The following is a 17,045-nucleotide window of genomic DNA, read 5'->3' as shown; positions in this document are numbered from 1 at the left end:
GTAGTGACCGATGCAGCCACCTGAGAGAGGTAAAAATCAGAGGACTCTGGTCTCTGGCGGAATCCGGACTCCACATCAACTTGTTGGTGCTCTGAGTGATCTGATTGATTTTGAAAGCCTTTCTGCCCTCTATCCAAGAAAGGCTAGTGCAAGTGTTCACAGACAACACCACTGCCATATGGTACTGCAACAGGCAGGGCGGGCTGGGATAGTGGCCCCTTTGTCAAGAGACCATGCGTCTCTGGGCGTGGCTGGAACAGCAGGGCATATCCCTGGTGGTTCCGCATCTGGCGGGTTCTCTGAACCCCAGAGTGGACAAACTCAGCCGACACTGTCTAGTGGATAGTGCACGGTGTCTTCATTCCGAGATGCTGCAAGGTCTCTTTCAGCAGGTGGGAGATACTTGATTAGATCTGGACACCACCGCTGAGCAGGCACCATGCCAGTGGTTCTGCGTCCTGGAGTTTCTAAGGTGACTCTCACTCGAAGATGCTTTTTGCCTCGAGTGTAGTCAGGCCTTCTGTACGCCTTACTGCTCAGAGTTTTCAAGAAGATCAGGAACAACTAGGCTCAAGTCATCCTTGTGATTCCAGATTGGGCATGGGGAGTCTGGTATCTCGAGCTGTTGAGTATTGTCATCGGTCCTCCGATCAGGCCGCCCCTTTGGGAGTATCTTCTGTTGGAGCAGCAGGGGAGGGTTCGCCACCTGAACCTGTCAACAATCCACCTTATTACGTGGAGATTCAGTAGCGACAGTTGATAGCCTTCAACTTTCTGCCTGAAGTCTGAAATGTTATCTTGGCAGCTAGGCGTCCATCTACTAAGATTGTTTCCGCCTGCCATTGAGCTAAATTTGACTAGAAAGGCCTGAATAACCAATCACCTTGAGGCCTATACAAGATTTCACTGTCATCATTCCTTCAGAATTTCCATGTCATCTGTTCTGATGCCTGGACCTGAAAGGTGAGATGAGCAAAGATGTAGGGTGGAGATGACCCAGAGATGCTACTGTCAACTCCCTACATTTTCAGCAAAGTTTCTTACATAACTTCATACAAGAAAGTTTATATCTCGGGGTGCACATGTTTCTTAGTAATTGATAATGGAACAGAGAATGTGCCCTAGTAGTGTTGGATTTACTGCTGGTGAGCAAACATCTTTTTCCTCTAAGGCCCACGGTTCAATCACGTTGAAGAAAATATTGAACTACTTCTCTTTCCCATAGCATTCTACTGATAGAGATCGCAAAAACAAGCAGATATGAATGAAGTGAAACCTCCTATAGGCGCACCTGTTTAAATCATGTCATCATATATATGAAAATGCTGAACTCACTTGTTTTTAATGTGTTTGGCATCCTTATTTTTGTGGCAGTGTCCTGCTTTTCATTTATTCCTGTGGAAGATCACTTGTGAGGTGTAAATGTATGTTCAAGGCATGTGTGCTATAGATACACATGCTTTGCCTACTCCTGCCATCTAGTATTGGGTCCGGATGTTTGCAAGTTGTACTTCTTCGAAGAAGTCTTTCCTAATCACGAAGTAAAGTGACTCCTCCTCTCGGTGATAGTGCGCATGAGCATCGACTTCATTGATATATTTTTTTTTTTTTCCGTCATTGGGTTTGGACGTGGATCGCTGCGCTCCGGTTCGAAACCGTTCTTCGGGTTCCCCTTGGTGCGCAATACTCTCTACCCTCGACTGTATTGTTTTATACGCGTTTCCCACCTCTCCGCGTATCGTTTCAGTTAACCAAATCTATTTTTCGATCAGAAAGCTTCGTGGACGGCCTTTAGGTCCATCCTCGTCGGTCCAGCTCTCTGACGATGGAACGGACACCGTTCAAATTCTGTCCTCAGTGCCACGCAAAGTATGTGTACACTGACTCACACCAGGTGTGTAGCTTGCGCTTGCCTTCGGAGCACAAAGAAGACGACTGCCAGGCTTGCAGATCGTTTCGGTCGAAGAAAACCCTTTGCAGTAGTCTGGCTTGACGTCTCGAGAAACAGCATCAAAGCATTGAAAACACGTCAGATATCTTCGGTGATGAGTCCGGTCAAAAAGATGTTGGGGTATCAGTGGCGGAGGAAGAGACCTTCTCCATGTGTGAGTCTGATTCAGAGATCCATATAGGCCTCAAAGCCGAAGAACTTCCACAGGGACAAGGTGACATGAGTACAGAAGACCCCTTGCCCCATCAACTCACTCACAAAAAACCTAAGGCTGCGGCACCACCTCTGCCTTCTGGCCAAGGTTGGCACCGAGATGGCGTATCCTTCCGGCTTGGGACCGAGTCGACACAAACCCTCTACGGAACCAAAGCCCTCCGATTTTAAGTCAAAATCTGTCCCAGAGCCAAAATCCTCCAAGCCGAAAATTAAACCACCTTCGGAGCTGAAATCTTCTGCACCCAAAGGCCGGGCCATATCGGCACTGAAAACGTTGGTGCCGAAAACGAAAGATGTCCCTATGGATTCAAATATAGACATTGTTCCACTGAAAATGGATCCCAAACAGAAGAGACTTTATATTCACCCAAAAACGGGTCATATTCTTACCAAGCTGCCTCGTAAACGCAAGCTTCCTGATGAGGACAGTCATTAGAAGATCCCATTAAAAAAGAAGACTATTGGTACCAGCGCTCTTTATTCAGCACAAACATCAACTCCACCACCCTTTTCCCCGACTTTACATCCTTTGCACATCACACCTCTGGATTCCCCACAATCTCAGTATGGAGGGGACGATACTAACGAGGAGGACACGCATTTACCAGTAGATCCATGGAAGGATTACACAATTGACTCTCCACAAGACAACAATCCAGACCTTTACCCTGTCAAGCCATCTCCACCTGATGACAATGTATCTTATCAGGAACTCATTGCCAGGGCTGCAGAAAACCATGAGGTGTTACTACACAGAGAATCCTTGGAAGAGGATTTTTTGTTGATGAGACATGTTGATAGACTTTTCAAAGATCCTGTGCCTGTACGCATATTGTTGCCACTAGACTCACTGGTTGTGTCCATGCTTGCAAACAAGCTAATTCCCAAACCTCAGGGGACGCTCCTCCCCCAGACAAAGAATCCAGGCTAATGGGTGCTTCTGGCAAAAGCATAGCTGCTCAAGTTGCCAATTACTGGCACATTGCAAACACGCATTGCCTTTTGGCCAGATATGACAGGGCACACAAGCATGAAATTGAGCAATTGCTCCAATATCTCCAGGATGAGCATAAAGCAAAAGCATGAGATTTGGTGAATGAAGGAAAGTTAATTTCAAATTTGTTAATTTAGATGCGCTCTAGATGCTGCTTATACCGCAGCTAGAGAGGTCAACACTAGCATCAAAAGACATGCTTGGTTAAGGATGTCCGGGTTTAAGCCGGAAGTCCAACAGTTTATTTTAAATACACCATTTGATAAAAAAACATCTCTTTGGTCCTGAGGTCGATCAGGCGCTTGAGAAAATGAAAAAGGGCACTGAAGTCGCTAAGTCCATGGAAGCACTCTAGTCTCCTTCAAACAGAGGCTCCTTTCATCACTCCTTTTACCGAGCAGGGACCAAAACCACACCCTCAGACCAGAACACCTCCTCTTACAAAGGTATTAACCAGTCATCTTCCTCAAGAGGCTTTTTACGAGGAGGATATAGAGGAAACAACTCTAAAGGCAGGGGTAAGGGCACGACACTCCATAACTCACCTTCCCGTAATAAGCAGTGACTCCCTATGCTTCCCTCCGATCATACCACACCTGTCTGAGGAAGACTCAGCAATTTCTCCCCATTTGGCAATCTCTAACAACAGACAAATGGGTGATCGGAATTAGATAACATGTTTAATGCATGGAGCTTACCACCAATCCTCCAAACATTCCGCCTCACTTTCACAAATTGTCTCCAGACTACCTGCAGTTGCTCGAACAGGAAGTGCAAACTCTCTCATTAAAAGGAGCCATAGAACCAGTTCCAATACAGTACCAAGGTTCAGGGGTTTACTCTCTCTATTTTCGGATTCCCAAAAAGGACGGATCCTTAAGACCTATTTAGGATCTCGGGGAGTTAAACCAATATATACTGTCAGAGCACCGTCACATGGTAACCATTCAACAGGTACTTCCACTTTTACAGAAGGGAGATTTTATGTCTACTATAGACTTGAAAGATGCATATTTTCATGTTACAATTCATCCAGCTCATCGCAAATACCTCAGATTTGTGATAGCAGGCAAACATTACCAATTCAAAGTACTCCCGTTTGGAGTAACTACTATTCTGAGTATTTACCAAATGCCTGGCAGTAGTCGCAGCTCATCTCAGAAGACAACATATTTACGTCTTCTCCTACCTAGACGACTGGCTCATAAAAGCCAGAACTTACCAAAAAGGTCTGCAACACACTCAGACCACAATAGACCTACTTCATCAACTGAGCTTTACGGTCACTGCACAGAAATCTCACCTGCATCCTTCACAGGTGAAATCTGACCTAGGGGCCACTCAAGGCACTATCAAAACTCTAGCCTCTCCCAATGTAGCCAGAATTCACAACATTCAGTTTAGGATACTACAGTTTCAATCCAACCAAACATTACTAGCCAGAGTGTTCATGTATCTGCTAGGAATTATGGCGGCTTTCATCACAATTGTACCCCATGCAAGAGTCCATATGCGTCCTCTACAAGAGTGCTTGGCACATCAGTGGAACCAGTCGCAGGGTTAATTAACCGATCTAGAATTGTTAGACGGCTGCACCCATCGCTTTTTACAGTGGTGGAACCCACACAATTTATGAAAAAGACGGCCTTTCATCAACCCTATTCCACAGATCGTGCTCACAGCAGAAGCATCTCTAACAGGTTGAGGTGCCCATCTCCAAAATTATACAATACAAGGCCTTTGGAGCAGCAGGCACAAAAGCCTTCACATCAACTATCTAGAGCTTCTAGCAGTGTTTCTAGCGCTCAAAGATTTTCAAACTCACTTGATAGGCAAAGCTGTCCTAGTCGGGACGGACAACATAACAGCAATGTACTATGTACAAAACAGGGGACACACACTCCAACTGTCACACCTCTCTCAAGCCATTTAGAATTGGGCAATCCATCACAGGATTTATCTTCTGGCAGAACACTTTCCAGGGGTAAACAATCAGATTGCCGACCTTCTCAGCAGAAAGAGACAGCAAATTCATGACTGGGAACTTGATCCCCCTTCCATACTTCCAACAATGAGGACTCCCACAAATAGACTTGTTCGCCACAGTCAACAACTCAAAATGCCCAAAATTCAGCTCCAAGTTCCCACACCCGCTCTCAGAGGGCAATGCCCTATGAATGAACCGGTCAGGGATATTTGCCTCCGCTTTTCCGCCTCTCTCACTCATTCTTGTCTGACAAGAAGCTCAGGCAAACATCCCTCACACTAATTCTACCAGCTCCCACATGGGCCTGTCAACCATAGTTACAAGGCTTACAAGGCTAATGGGTCCACCTTTTGAACCATTGCATAATTTCCATTCGCAGTTTCTTTAATGGAAAGCTGCTTTCCTCATTGCGGTCACTTCTTTAAGGAGAGTTGGTGAGCAGCAGGAATTAACCTTGAAAGAACCCTTCTTTCAGCTTCTCAAAGACAGGGTAGTTATTTGCACCAACCCTAAATTCCTTCCCAAAGTGGTTTCTTATTTTCATATAAACCAGTCAGTTGAGTTACCTATGTTTTTTCCGCAACCTGATTCTGTAGAAGAACGGGCTTTTCACACGCTTGTTGTCAAAGAGCTTTATTGTGCTACATAGTTAGGACCAAAGATATTCGCAAAACAAAACAACTGTTTGTTGCATTTGCTCCACCTCACACAGGATATCCCTACTCTAAATCTGGCATTTCAAGATGGATTGCTAAATGCATTCAAACATGCTATGCAAAAGCTAAAAGTACTTTATCCATACCCTCTACAGCGCATTCTATTCACAAAATAGTGGCTACTATGGCCTTTTTAGGTAACATTCCTCTAGTTGACATATGTACGACAGCTACATGGTCTTCACCACACACATTTATCAAACACTATTGCTTAGATGTGTTAGCATGCCAACAAGCTAATGTAGGCCAAGCAGTACTTAAAACACTGTTTCAAACAAATGCAACATCTACAGCTTAACCACTGCTTTGGGAATATACTGCTTTGTAGTCTATGCAAAGCATGGGTATCTACAACACACATGCCTCGAACAGATTATGTTACTTACCCAGTAAGCATCTTTTCTTGGCATGTTAAGCTGTAAATTCACATGCGCTCACCGGCCTGCCCTGGCACCTATTGTTGTTGCAGTTCTTTATTATACATTCATATGCATGGACATATCTATACTGCACTCACTTACTCCATTCTCACCCTGTTGCGGGAAAACAATCTTAAAAATGGAGTCGATGCTCGTACGTTATCACTGAAAGGAGGAGTCACCTTACCTCGTGACTAGGAAAGACTTCTTCTAAGAAAACTTGCAAGCATCCGGACCCAACACTAGATGGCAGGAGTATGCAAAGCATGTGAATCTACGACCCTACGTGCCAGAACAGATGCTTATGGGTAAGTAACATATTCCATAAGTAAACTACAGAACATAGACCTGTTTTGACAGCTGTAAAAGGTATAGGGTAATTTGTGATTGATTACATACAAATGTGCACACATTTGTATATTGTGTCAGTTAATAAAATTAGCCAGTCAACGTTTAGTTCCATTGGGGTACAAGAAAGAAATAGGAGACAAGACGGGGAAAAGTATATATGTTGTGCTGCAAGTGTCTAAAAAAATGTTTTTGTTATAAAACCTAATCAGAAATGTTTTCACTAGACATGTAATCTGGAAGGTAAGAAGAGGTTTCTTTGACTGCGTTGCTGCTTCAGTAAATGAAGACACATATTTGGTTTGAAAGGCAAGCAACGTTTCTCTTCTAAAATGAGATGTTATTTTTTTGTAGTATTCCGTCCAATTTCAGCTAAAGCCAAACTGCGCATGAATCCTCGAGCTGACTGTGACTTTTCTTCACCAAAAATGGATTTGGATGTAAATCTACAGGATATAGCCATTGATTTAAACAAACCCCAGGTATGAGATTTAAAACTTGGTTTTTGGCTACAATGAGCTTCACTGTAATGGAGATGCTGTATCTAATCCATAGCTATCAATGGCCAGATTTCTTTTTGCATCATAACACATCCTTAAGAGCTGCATTTTTACATTTCTAATTATAAAACTACCTCTCGTAGAAAACTCCCTAGTGAAAAAATGTGAACAGGAACTTTGTGTGTGCTAGAAATGCTTTTACCTAATGATTTGAAAACCACCAAGAGAAATAAAGCATTGCATTAGACTTTTGGGACAGCACTAATAAACTGCAATACCACGTTATTTGGTTTCAGTACCTCAGTGTAATGGAGCTTCTGGAGTCCATTGACATGATGACTCGAAACCTGCCGTACAGGAAGTTCCGACCTGACGTTCCCTTACACAACAACGCCTCCATATGGTAAGATGCACCATTGACATTCAGCATACTTTACATTCATAACTCTTGTTTTACATGACTGATTGGACCCTGCTGGTCTGTTGCATAACTTTTTGACATGGTTGCAGTGTTGCCACAGCCAAGTAAACGTTTATTATAATGCCATCGAAATACTTTTTGAATAAGAATTTGCATCACAGAACTGTGATCTGAAACTGCTCTCTGCCTAGGTTGAATGTACATAATCCATACTGCATACGTTTCTAGATGCATTAAATAGAATGTGTTGTTAAAGTCCACCTAGTTGACCCATATTAAAATCCTTTAGTTATGAGTAGGATATACAGATTAGTTACTTACCTGCAATCCTAGTTCTCTTCCAGGGGTATCCTCATCAAAGTCATAAGCACTAGAATATTCCCGCCCATGCGCGGGACCCCGGAAACACAATCATATATAATAATAATAATAGTTACATTTATAAAGCGCCTGGTTACACTGAGGCCAGTGTGTCCCCATGCTGCGGTATCAAAAAAATGAAAACCGTAGCAGCAACCAAAACTGGCAATAATTAAGAAGCTGGAAATAAGTGCGTCTTCAGAACTTTCCTAAAGATGGATTCTGAACACTCCAGCCTGAGGAAGCGAATTCCACAACTGGGCTGCTAGATAACAAAACGATCGTCCACCTATCCTGGCTCTTTTATTTTTGGGGACCTGCACCCTGCCTGTTCCCCTGGACCATAGCAAACTAGTAGGTGCATAGGGAGTTAAAAAAACATACAAGTATGTGGGTCTTTTTCTTTGTAAAATGCGATGGCTCACACACAAAGCCTTGAATTGTACTCTTTCCCTAATAGGGAGCCAGTGCAAGGAAGCCAGCGCACTTGTCGCTGAAGCACCCTTAGAGGGCATGAGAATTCATCTTGCTGCTGCATTGCAAGCGCCGCAGACATCTGACAGTAGCACCCAGGTACAGGAGATTGCCGTAGTCCAGGCGGGAGGTTACCAACGTGTGAACACGAATTTTCCTCGATTCCGTGGGGAGGGCGTCAAGGGTTTTCCGAAGTCTCCTCAGGATGCCGAAGCAGGTGACTGCCACCCGCCTGATATGGTAGTCGAAGGACAACTTATTATTCTCCCAAATCCCAAGATTCGTGGCTTGTTCGCAAGGTATGGGAGTGGGGCCCAGTGACTGGGGCCACCACGCTGAGGACCATACTGATGGGGCTTTGCCTATCACCAGTACCTCGGTTTTACTGCCATTCATCCTCAGGCAGTTGTTTGCCATCCAGTCCGCCAGTTCTTGAAGGCAGGATACAAAATTGGAGGCAGCACCGGCCTGGGCCTGGGTCAAGGAGACCACCAGCTGGCTGTCATCAGAGTAGGACAGGGCATTAATCCCAAATTTATCTGAGATTTTAGCCAAGGGGGCGACATAGAGATTGAATAAAGTAGGGCTCAAAATAGAGCCCTGAGGCACCCCCTGGGTCAGCTTGATGTTTCTAGAATAAAAGCTGCCCTGCATAACAGTGAAGTTACGCTCATACAAAAAGGATTCCATCCGCTTTAGTGCTCCGTCTGCTACACCCCCTCTCGCTAAATCATGAAGTAAGGTATGGTGGGCAGCAGTGTCAAACGTGGCATCCCACAAGAGTATTCACGCTGCCGCTTTTAAATGGCGAGCGGCGCGATAAACGGTTATTTCCTGATTGCAGAGGACAGCGAAAGTGACCACCTTGAAGTGAACACTCGGGAGCGGCAGGTAAGTAATACAATGAGGGCACTTGCTGTACTTTTGTTTCTTTCCCGAGTAGCGAGACCTGCCGCGTGTGCTTTTCGATTGACCTGAATCGTATGCATTGTTTGCAGTTCTAATGCATTGTTTGTTAGTAAAGCAAGGCTGCGGGGGGGATTGTGTGCTTTTATTTAAGTATTTATGTTAATTGCAGCCCCCTTCACAAGCTGCGATTAACATGAATACTTAAAAACAAAAGGGCACAATCTCCCCGGTAGCCTCGCTTTACTAACACAACAATACAGCAAGTCTGCGGCGGCTGGTGAATGTACAAAGCAGTGGGGTGAAAACATGCATAATGATTTTGCTCTGAGTGAGCAATCGAGAGGAAGCAGTATTTCTCCCCTATTTGGGATTAGTGAGGTGTCTGGCATTTATCTGCACAGTAGCGCCAGTGGCAAAATGCACTACAAGTCTAGCTTTAAAAGGGCCTCAACTGCTCCGAATTTCTATCTCTCGCTGATGTTTCTCCTTTGCAGCGCGATGTTGCCAATAATATCTTGCACATAAATAAAGTTGACCCATTCAGCCCACTGGCTAAATGCTCAGAGAAGCCAGCACTGGTTTAGGTGGCAGAACGTCACAGCTCCACCCTTCTTTCTCTCTGAGCCCGGTGATCCTCCCATACCTTGGCTCAAATGGTAGAATGTCTTTTCTCACTATGCCAGAGTGTGTGGTACCTCGCTGAGTGCAGAGAGAAAGTCCTCCTTGTTCATGCACTGTCTAGGCTCGGAAGGGCAAGATGGTTTTGAGAATATTCCTGACTTATCTGATGCTGATGGAAACTCACTTAATGAATATGAAATTTGCATTAAAAAATGGATCTGCATTATCTTCCCAAACTGAGTATGGTTTTGGAACATCAATCCCAGGGTACCGGCATTTAACATCTTGCCTAAAATCCATAAGCCCCAACATCCTCCTCCAGGGCGCCCCATTGTTTCTGGGATTCAATCCATTCTTGAACCTTCATCCCAGTTCGCCGACTTTTTTCTTAGGGAAGCGGTGGTTACTCAGGAGTCATACGTACAAGACACCACCAACATTCTTAATATCTTGAAAGATACAGCTTTTGACCCTGTGAACCAACTACTGGTTATGATCGACATAGAGTCATTGTATACCAGCATCCCCCAGGACGCCACGCTGGTGGCAGCAGCGCGGGCCCTGGGGTCGATGGAGTGGTTCTATGACACACCCCAGACGTTTGTAATGCAATGCATTGAGTTGGCACTCACAAAAAATTTCTTTGAGTACCGGGGGCAACCTCTGGAACTTCCATGGGGGCCACATTTGCTCCCAGCCTGGCCTGCATTTATGTGGGCCAGGTTGAGAAGAATGTGGTCCTCCATCAGTCCAACCCATACAGAGAAAACATCTCATTGTGGAGACGTTATATTGACGACGTCCTCTGTATCTGGACAGGTACAGAGGACCGGCTCAACACATTTTTACAATGGTTGAACCAAGTGGATACCAGCCTCCGATTCACCTGGACCATCAGCCACACGTCTGCAGTATATCTTGATGTTGACATCATCGCGGTGGATTACAAGTTGGTGACTAGTGTACACCACAAGGCTACAGATAGGAACTCCCTCCTCCACTACCATTCTTTCCATCCCAGATCACTCCGGGATAATCTACCGGTTGGACAATTTTTGCGATACTGACGCAATTGCTCGTCCACTGAAACCTTTCTTGAGCAATCCTCTGAGCTAGTCACCAAACTTCAACAACGGGACTATCCGGTCAGAGTGATCAAGCATGCACAGAAGAGAGCTCTCAATACGCCGCGTGAAGCACTGTTGGAGCGCAATGTAAAAGAGAAACAAACTTGCCTTCCAGTAGTGACAACTTTTGATCCCCTTTCAACTAAAATAAGACAGATCATAAGAAAACATTGGTCTGTACTGGATACTGCGGCAGACAAGATGCCAACGCCGCGCTTTGCTTTCAAAAGAGCCCACAATCTACGAGACAAGTTGGTCCACACACGATATCCGAGCACTGTCCAGGCGAGCACCATACCGGCGGGCCACTACCCATGTGGTAATTGCTCGGTCTGTGGGCTCACATCAGCCACTAAAAGCGTATCTTTACGTGGGGGCAGAACCTGGTTTCTTAACCGGTTCAGCAACTGTAACACGACACATGTGATCTACAGACTGATGTGTAGTTGTGGTCTTTATTACATCGGCCTCACGACTCGCAAAGTAAAAATACGGGTGCAGGAACATCTGAGCACTATTAGAGCAAAAAAACTCACCACCCGTCTGGTACAACATTTCAACGTGTCGGGACATGATCCTAAGGATCTTAAATGGACCATCCTAGAAAAAGTGGTGGGCGAAACACACAATCTGGAAAACATCCTGGCAAGAAAAGAAGCAAAATGGATATTTTTGGAGAAGGCGGACCAGGAGGGGCTTAATGAAAATATTGAGTGGAACAAAGTGAGCAGGCGATAATAGGGCTCTATTATGGACCTCCTTTCTTACTTTGGCATCTGTTATGATCTGTGCGCCAGCCACCCCCAGACTGTTAAAATACATTAAGGGCTAGCCACTGACCACCCTGGTAGTTTTTGTGCACAGATGCTTCTTCCTGCAGTTTTTGTTGCACTAATTCCTCCCCGGTGTGTTTTCTGATGGGACGTACATATTAACCAATGTCACGGACAACCTTATCATTTCTTTTTATTCTGTTAGAGCTCCCAGTACATAACGTATGTTTAAAGTGGGATCCCTCGCCCCAGCGAATAGATACACACTGGGCACTGACGAGTGTAAACAGTTAGTGAATTGGCAGTCATGATTCAAGATGTTTGTTGCACAGTGGGCACTACAGCCACCAGGTTACAACATCGAGACAGTTCTAATCCATATGATCATTAACTAAAGCCCATTCCAAGATGACCGTGCCGTGCGACGTGGTGGGCGAAGTTACGTTTCCCTCCGGCTACTTCCAGTTCCGCGCACAGATCCAGCCCGAGGACCGTCGGAAGTGCCGGAGGGACTCGGCAACAGTAAGAGTTTGGTTGAGATTGAATGTGTGCGTGACCGAGGGACTTTGTTCACATTTTGAAAGTGGCATGCATGGACATTGAAAACTCCTCCTAGCAAAGATATGGACTAAGACACTACCGCGAGCCATGTGATTGTTTTATCTAAATGCCCATCGAAACAAAACAGCCGTGCATTTTAATCGGGGGTCTCCGTTAACAACACAGTCCTTGCCGTATATGCTTCAAGATGGATCTCTGAGCCCTGTAGAGTCATGCTTGAGTTATCCAGACGGCAGTTTGTCGGACCATTCACTAACTAGCGCAGTGTGTTGCAATGCTATGGAGTGGGGGTGGATTACAGTTTTCACTAACCACTTCATATCAGTCTTTCATTAGCTATTTATTACGTGACGCTCCAATTCATGCTCTGTCTGTTTTATACACGTGTAGGTGGCTGTGACAACTTCCAGCCATTTCGGGACACGCGAAAATTTGGCACGGTGTCTCACAGAGTGGTGCCGGTACACGCTGACTTAGCACCCTCAAGGTAAATATGCCTTAACTGTGTGCAGATATGTGCTGCATTGGGTATGCCCCCATTTGGAGAGGCATGAACGGCGCTTTTAGCGTTTTTTTTTTTATTCTTTCACACAGGTCCAGATTCTTCTGAAAAGACTGAGAATAGATAACCCCTTTTATGACCTGATGAAATCGCTGAAACTTGGAGCGATGAAACATGTCGGCTTGAGGATATAAATCATTATGGTATTCAAGTAACCATTTTTAACTGGTGGGGTTTGCTGCAACAGAATAAAAAACGAAAAGCAAGCAAAGCCCTGCTACACATAATCTTTTTGTGGTTGGTCAGGGGTCTGTTTGTTTGTTTATGTACACAACATTTTGGTGTCATTGTTTATACGTTTGTCACTATTTGTGTTTTCACCACTATTCTCACGTTTGCACGATTACTTTATCTAGTGCACTTTTGTCTTTTCACATAGAGAGAGTTGCCAATGATGAGAAGTGGGTATACCGGCAATTGCTAACCGGGAACCCCCTCGGGTGGTTCTACCGGGAGGTACTCTCTCTATTTTTCACACCTTTTCTTGGGTGAATTGTATGTGGTCCTGTGTGATTTTATATTGAATTAGTACGCATCTTGACCTAAGGATTAATGTTATTTGACACGTCCTGGGAGGTTATACTGATAATCAGTCCCTGTCTCTTGGTCGTGTATATGGATGCGTTTGCATATAGGTGAGGCCTCAATTGTTTGAATATGGTGGGCAGCAGTGTCAAACGTGGCATCCCACAAGAGTATTCACGCTGCCGCTTTTAAATGGCGAGCGGCGCGAAAAACTGTTATTTCCTGATTGCAGAGGACAGCGAAAGTGACCACCTTGAAGTGAACACTCTGGAGCGGCAGGTAAGTAATACAATGAGGGCACTTAGGGGGACTGGGGTTTTTCCCCCCTGTCCCTGTGGCTCATCCCCTGTTGGGGAGGACTTGGTTATTCCCTGTCCTTGCGTTTTGCCCCCTGTCGGGGTCTTGAGTTCGCCTGAGCTGGGAGGTCCTCTCGCAGACCCTCCTTCCCCTTGGGTATGGCTAGGGTATCTATTCTACGTGAAGGAATCTGCGGCTAGTAGTCTCTATCAGATGTACGAATTATTTCCCTTCGGTAATGATGTATCTGGTAGAGACGATTCTAGCCGCAGATTCCTTCACGGCCCGCCCTTCCTCGCCATCCTGCGAGGGTCCTTTAGGTCTTCTGCATTCACCTGCCTCCGGGAGCTGGCTTTTGTGAATGTCTTTCATGCCCCCCTATCCCCCCCCCCCCCCCCCCCCCCCCCCTTGGGGAATGCTCGCCTAGTTGTTGTTGTTCCATTCTGGACTTTATTGGCGCTTCTGCGCCCCTGCACTCTGGGCTCCAGTCTGGGGTTCGCTCGTGCTTCTTCTTCTTTTGTTGATGACAATTCTGCCCTTGGCAGTCTTTAGGGCCGAGGTGCCTTGGTTGGTCTCGATTTAGGTGTCCGGTAGCCCTTCTCCCTACTACTGTTGTTTGTGATTGACTGGTCATTGTCCTACATTCTGACCTTGGTGTCCCTTTATGTTCCGGGTGGTGGCTGCTATTTTCTTGGTCTGATGTGTATTTTCACATGCTTCTGCCCTGGGGAAGCTGTTGTATTTGTTTGCAGGGTTGCTTTCCAGTAGCAGTGCCCTGTTCTTTCATTCCAGATCTTGATGCCTCAGTGCTGGGCTCTATTCTGGATGGTTCTGTTCCTCACCATTGTTCCAGTATTCTCTCAGTATTTGCTGATGATGGCTCCGAGTTTTGGTGCGGAAACATTCCCAGCAGAAAACTGACGTAGGCGCGCCGGGGTCGAACTTATGTATCCTTGCTGTCATTACAGACGCGGAGGGCGTCGGGCGGAGACGCGTGGTGCCGTTCCCCACGGCGCACAGGGATGCTGTGAGAAAAAAGTTTCCGGGTCCTGTCTCACGCCTGGGGATGGTTCTACGTGAAGGAATCTGTGGCTAGAATCATCTCTACCAGATACATCATTACCAAAGGTAAGTAATTCGTACATCAACTCGTATGTTATGTAGAAGAATTACCCAGCAGCTCTAAACCGCGTGATATCTTGGGCCCTCTGACCGCCTATTTGCTGCAATGCAATGATAACTCATAAATTGGACAATGGTGTAAGTGTCATGTTACTATATCTGGATTCAACTGCCATTTGTAATTTCACTGTCAACTGAATGAACTGTCTGTATAAGTGGGTTAGTTCCACCTAACTGTACTGTATCAATGTATGCACAAGATGCGGATTTCTTGCTGTTACTTTTCTGAAAACTTTAATACAAAAAAATAAATAAAATTTGCTCTCATACCAGCACTGGCCTCTAGTGGGATGCAGGATTCGCCATCACCTGCCCCACTTTCAGTCCATAACATCGGAAATGTGGGTACTTCAGATCATCCAGCGTGGTTATTCAATACCCTTTCTGTAAACCACGTAACCCATGCCACCTTCTCATGACCAACTGATGAAGGACCATTTCTCCTTGCTCCATCAGTAAGTGTTGGCTCTTTTGCCCAAAGAAGCCTTCAAGAGGGTGCCCTCCTACCATCATGGGCATTCAGTGGTGGGCAGGATGCTCCATCCTCTTGCACCACAGGAGGTTGGTAACATCAGACAGTAGTATTTTACAGATTGTCCGAAGGTGCTACTCCTTTCCCTTTATTGCCACCCACTTAAAACTGGATGACAGAGGACCACCTATCCTTACTCCATCAGAAAGTGTTGTCTCCCTTGAACAAGAGCGCCATCACGAGGGTGCTGGCATCAGAAGTAGGTTGTGGTTGCTATTACTACTACTTTCTTGAGGTTGTGTCTGCCCACGAACCTGGAGACTGGATAGTGGCACTGAACTTGCAGGACACCTATTTTCACATCCCTGTCCTGTTTGCCTGCAGGCATTACCTGCAGTTCACCATGGGCCATGCGCATTATCTGTTTGTTGTGCTCCCTTTTGCCTTACCAACGCCCCTTAGGTGTTCACCAAGGTGATGGCGGTAGTCGCAGCACACCTACGGAGGTCAGGGTCTTCAGTCTTTCACCTCCTTGATGACTGGCTGTTAAAGGCGTGCTCGTCCCACGTGGTCGACTCCCACCCCCAAACTGCAGAGAATATCCTGTGCTTGCTGGGGTTCACTATCAGCGTGCTCCCTTTCATTGTATCTGTTCTTGGCACAGTGCAGTTACGGCCTATCCTACCAAATGGCAAATCCATGATATTCAGGCTATAATTTCGCCTCTATCCTGGATTTGGTGAGACTGACTCGGAGGTTGCTGTGCCTCATGACCCTGCCAGTGCCACATGCCCTTTGGCATATGCAGGCTCTGCAGTGGGACCTGAAGTTCCAGTGAGCGCAGCATCAGGGGAATCTCTCTGACCTATTCCAGATCTCCGGGGGAATGCAGAGACTTACAGTGGTGGCTCACAAATCACGGTTGGGTCAGCGGGAGACCTCTCTCCTTCTCCAGTCAGAGCTGACTGTAGTGACCGATGCATCTGATAGATAGAGACTTCTAGCCGCAGATTCCTTATCTTAGAATTATCCCCAGGAGTCAGACTGGATACAAAACATTTTCGTGAGCAGTACCCCTGTGTGTCTGTAGGTGGCTCGTTCGGCTCTGCGTGGTGTCATTGGCGTTGTCCGTACTGGAAGTGAGTTATTTTCTTTCCGAGCCAGCGCAGATCGGGTAAGAGCTACCCCTTAGTCATTTTTTGACTAGGAGTTTTTGAGGTTATGTCAAAGTTTTTTTGAGATTTACTTCCTGGTGTGTCAGAAATGCTCTCCAAAAATGCCAGCTTCAAGCCCTGCAGAGCCTGTCACCGACAGATGTCGGTGACTGACCGGCACCTTTTATGACTTTGGTGCCTCTAGCAGGATCACGACCCGAAAGCCTGCCTCGACTGCTGCGCCATACACCCGAAGGCCTTGAGGGAGTGCTCCTTTGTTAATGGCTGTTCAGTGTGCGACGCCAAGACGTTTACGGTCCTGGGATCAGTCATGGAGGGCGTGGTTGTAGTCTCATTGAAAGTCATTGAGCCATTCGGGTAAGTCCAAGTCCCACAAGAAGAAGAAGTCAAAGTGTGGTTTGTCTTCACCTCGTCCGTTGACCAGTGAGACAAGGGAGCGTTGTTATTCAAGGCCT

The 17,045-nt window shown here is 45.9% G+C and overlaps 1 protein-coding gene across 4 annotated transcripts in view; it reads left to right on the top strand.

Moving 5' to 3' along the window:
* Positions 1-17,045, top strand: part of VPS13A (vacuolar protein sorting 13 homolog A) — a 2,146,181-nt gene that overhangs the window by 254,291 nt on the left and 1,874,845 nt on the right. For all 4 annotated transcript variants that reach the window (XM_086961343.1, XM_086961342.1, XM_086961345.1 and 1 more), the window contains exons 11-12: positions 6,986-7,113; positions 7,428-7,534. In XM_086961343.1, coding sequence (XP_086817469.1) covers positions 6,986-7,113; positions 7,428-7,534 — 235 coding nt within the window. The remainder of the gene's footprint in view (positions 1-6,985; positions 7,114-7,427; positions 7,535-17,045) is intronic.

The sequence above is a fragment of the Lissotriton vulgaris genome, chromosome 3_1, assembly GCF_964263255.1.
Source record: "Lissotriton vulgaris chromosome 3_1, aLisVul1.2, whole genome shotgun sequence".
Lineage (NCBI taxonomy): Eukaryota > Metazoa > Chordata > Amphibia > Caudata > Salamandridae > Lissotriton > Lissotriton vulgaris.
This window is presented reverse-complemented; position numbering and strand designations above follow the sequence as displayed.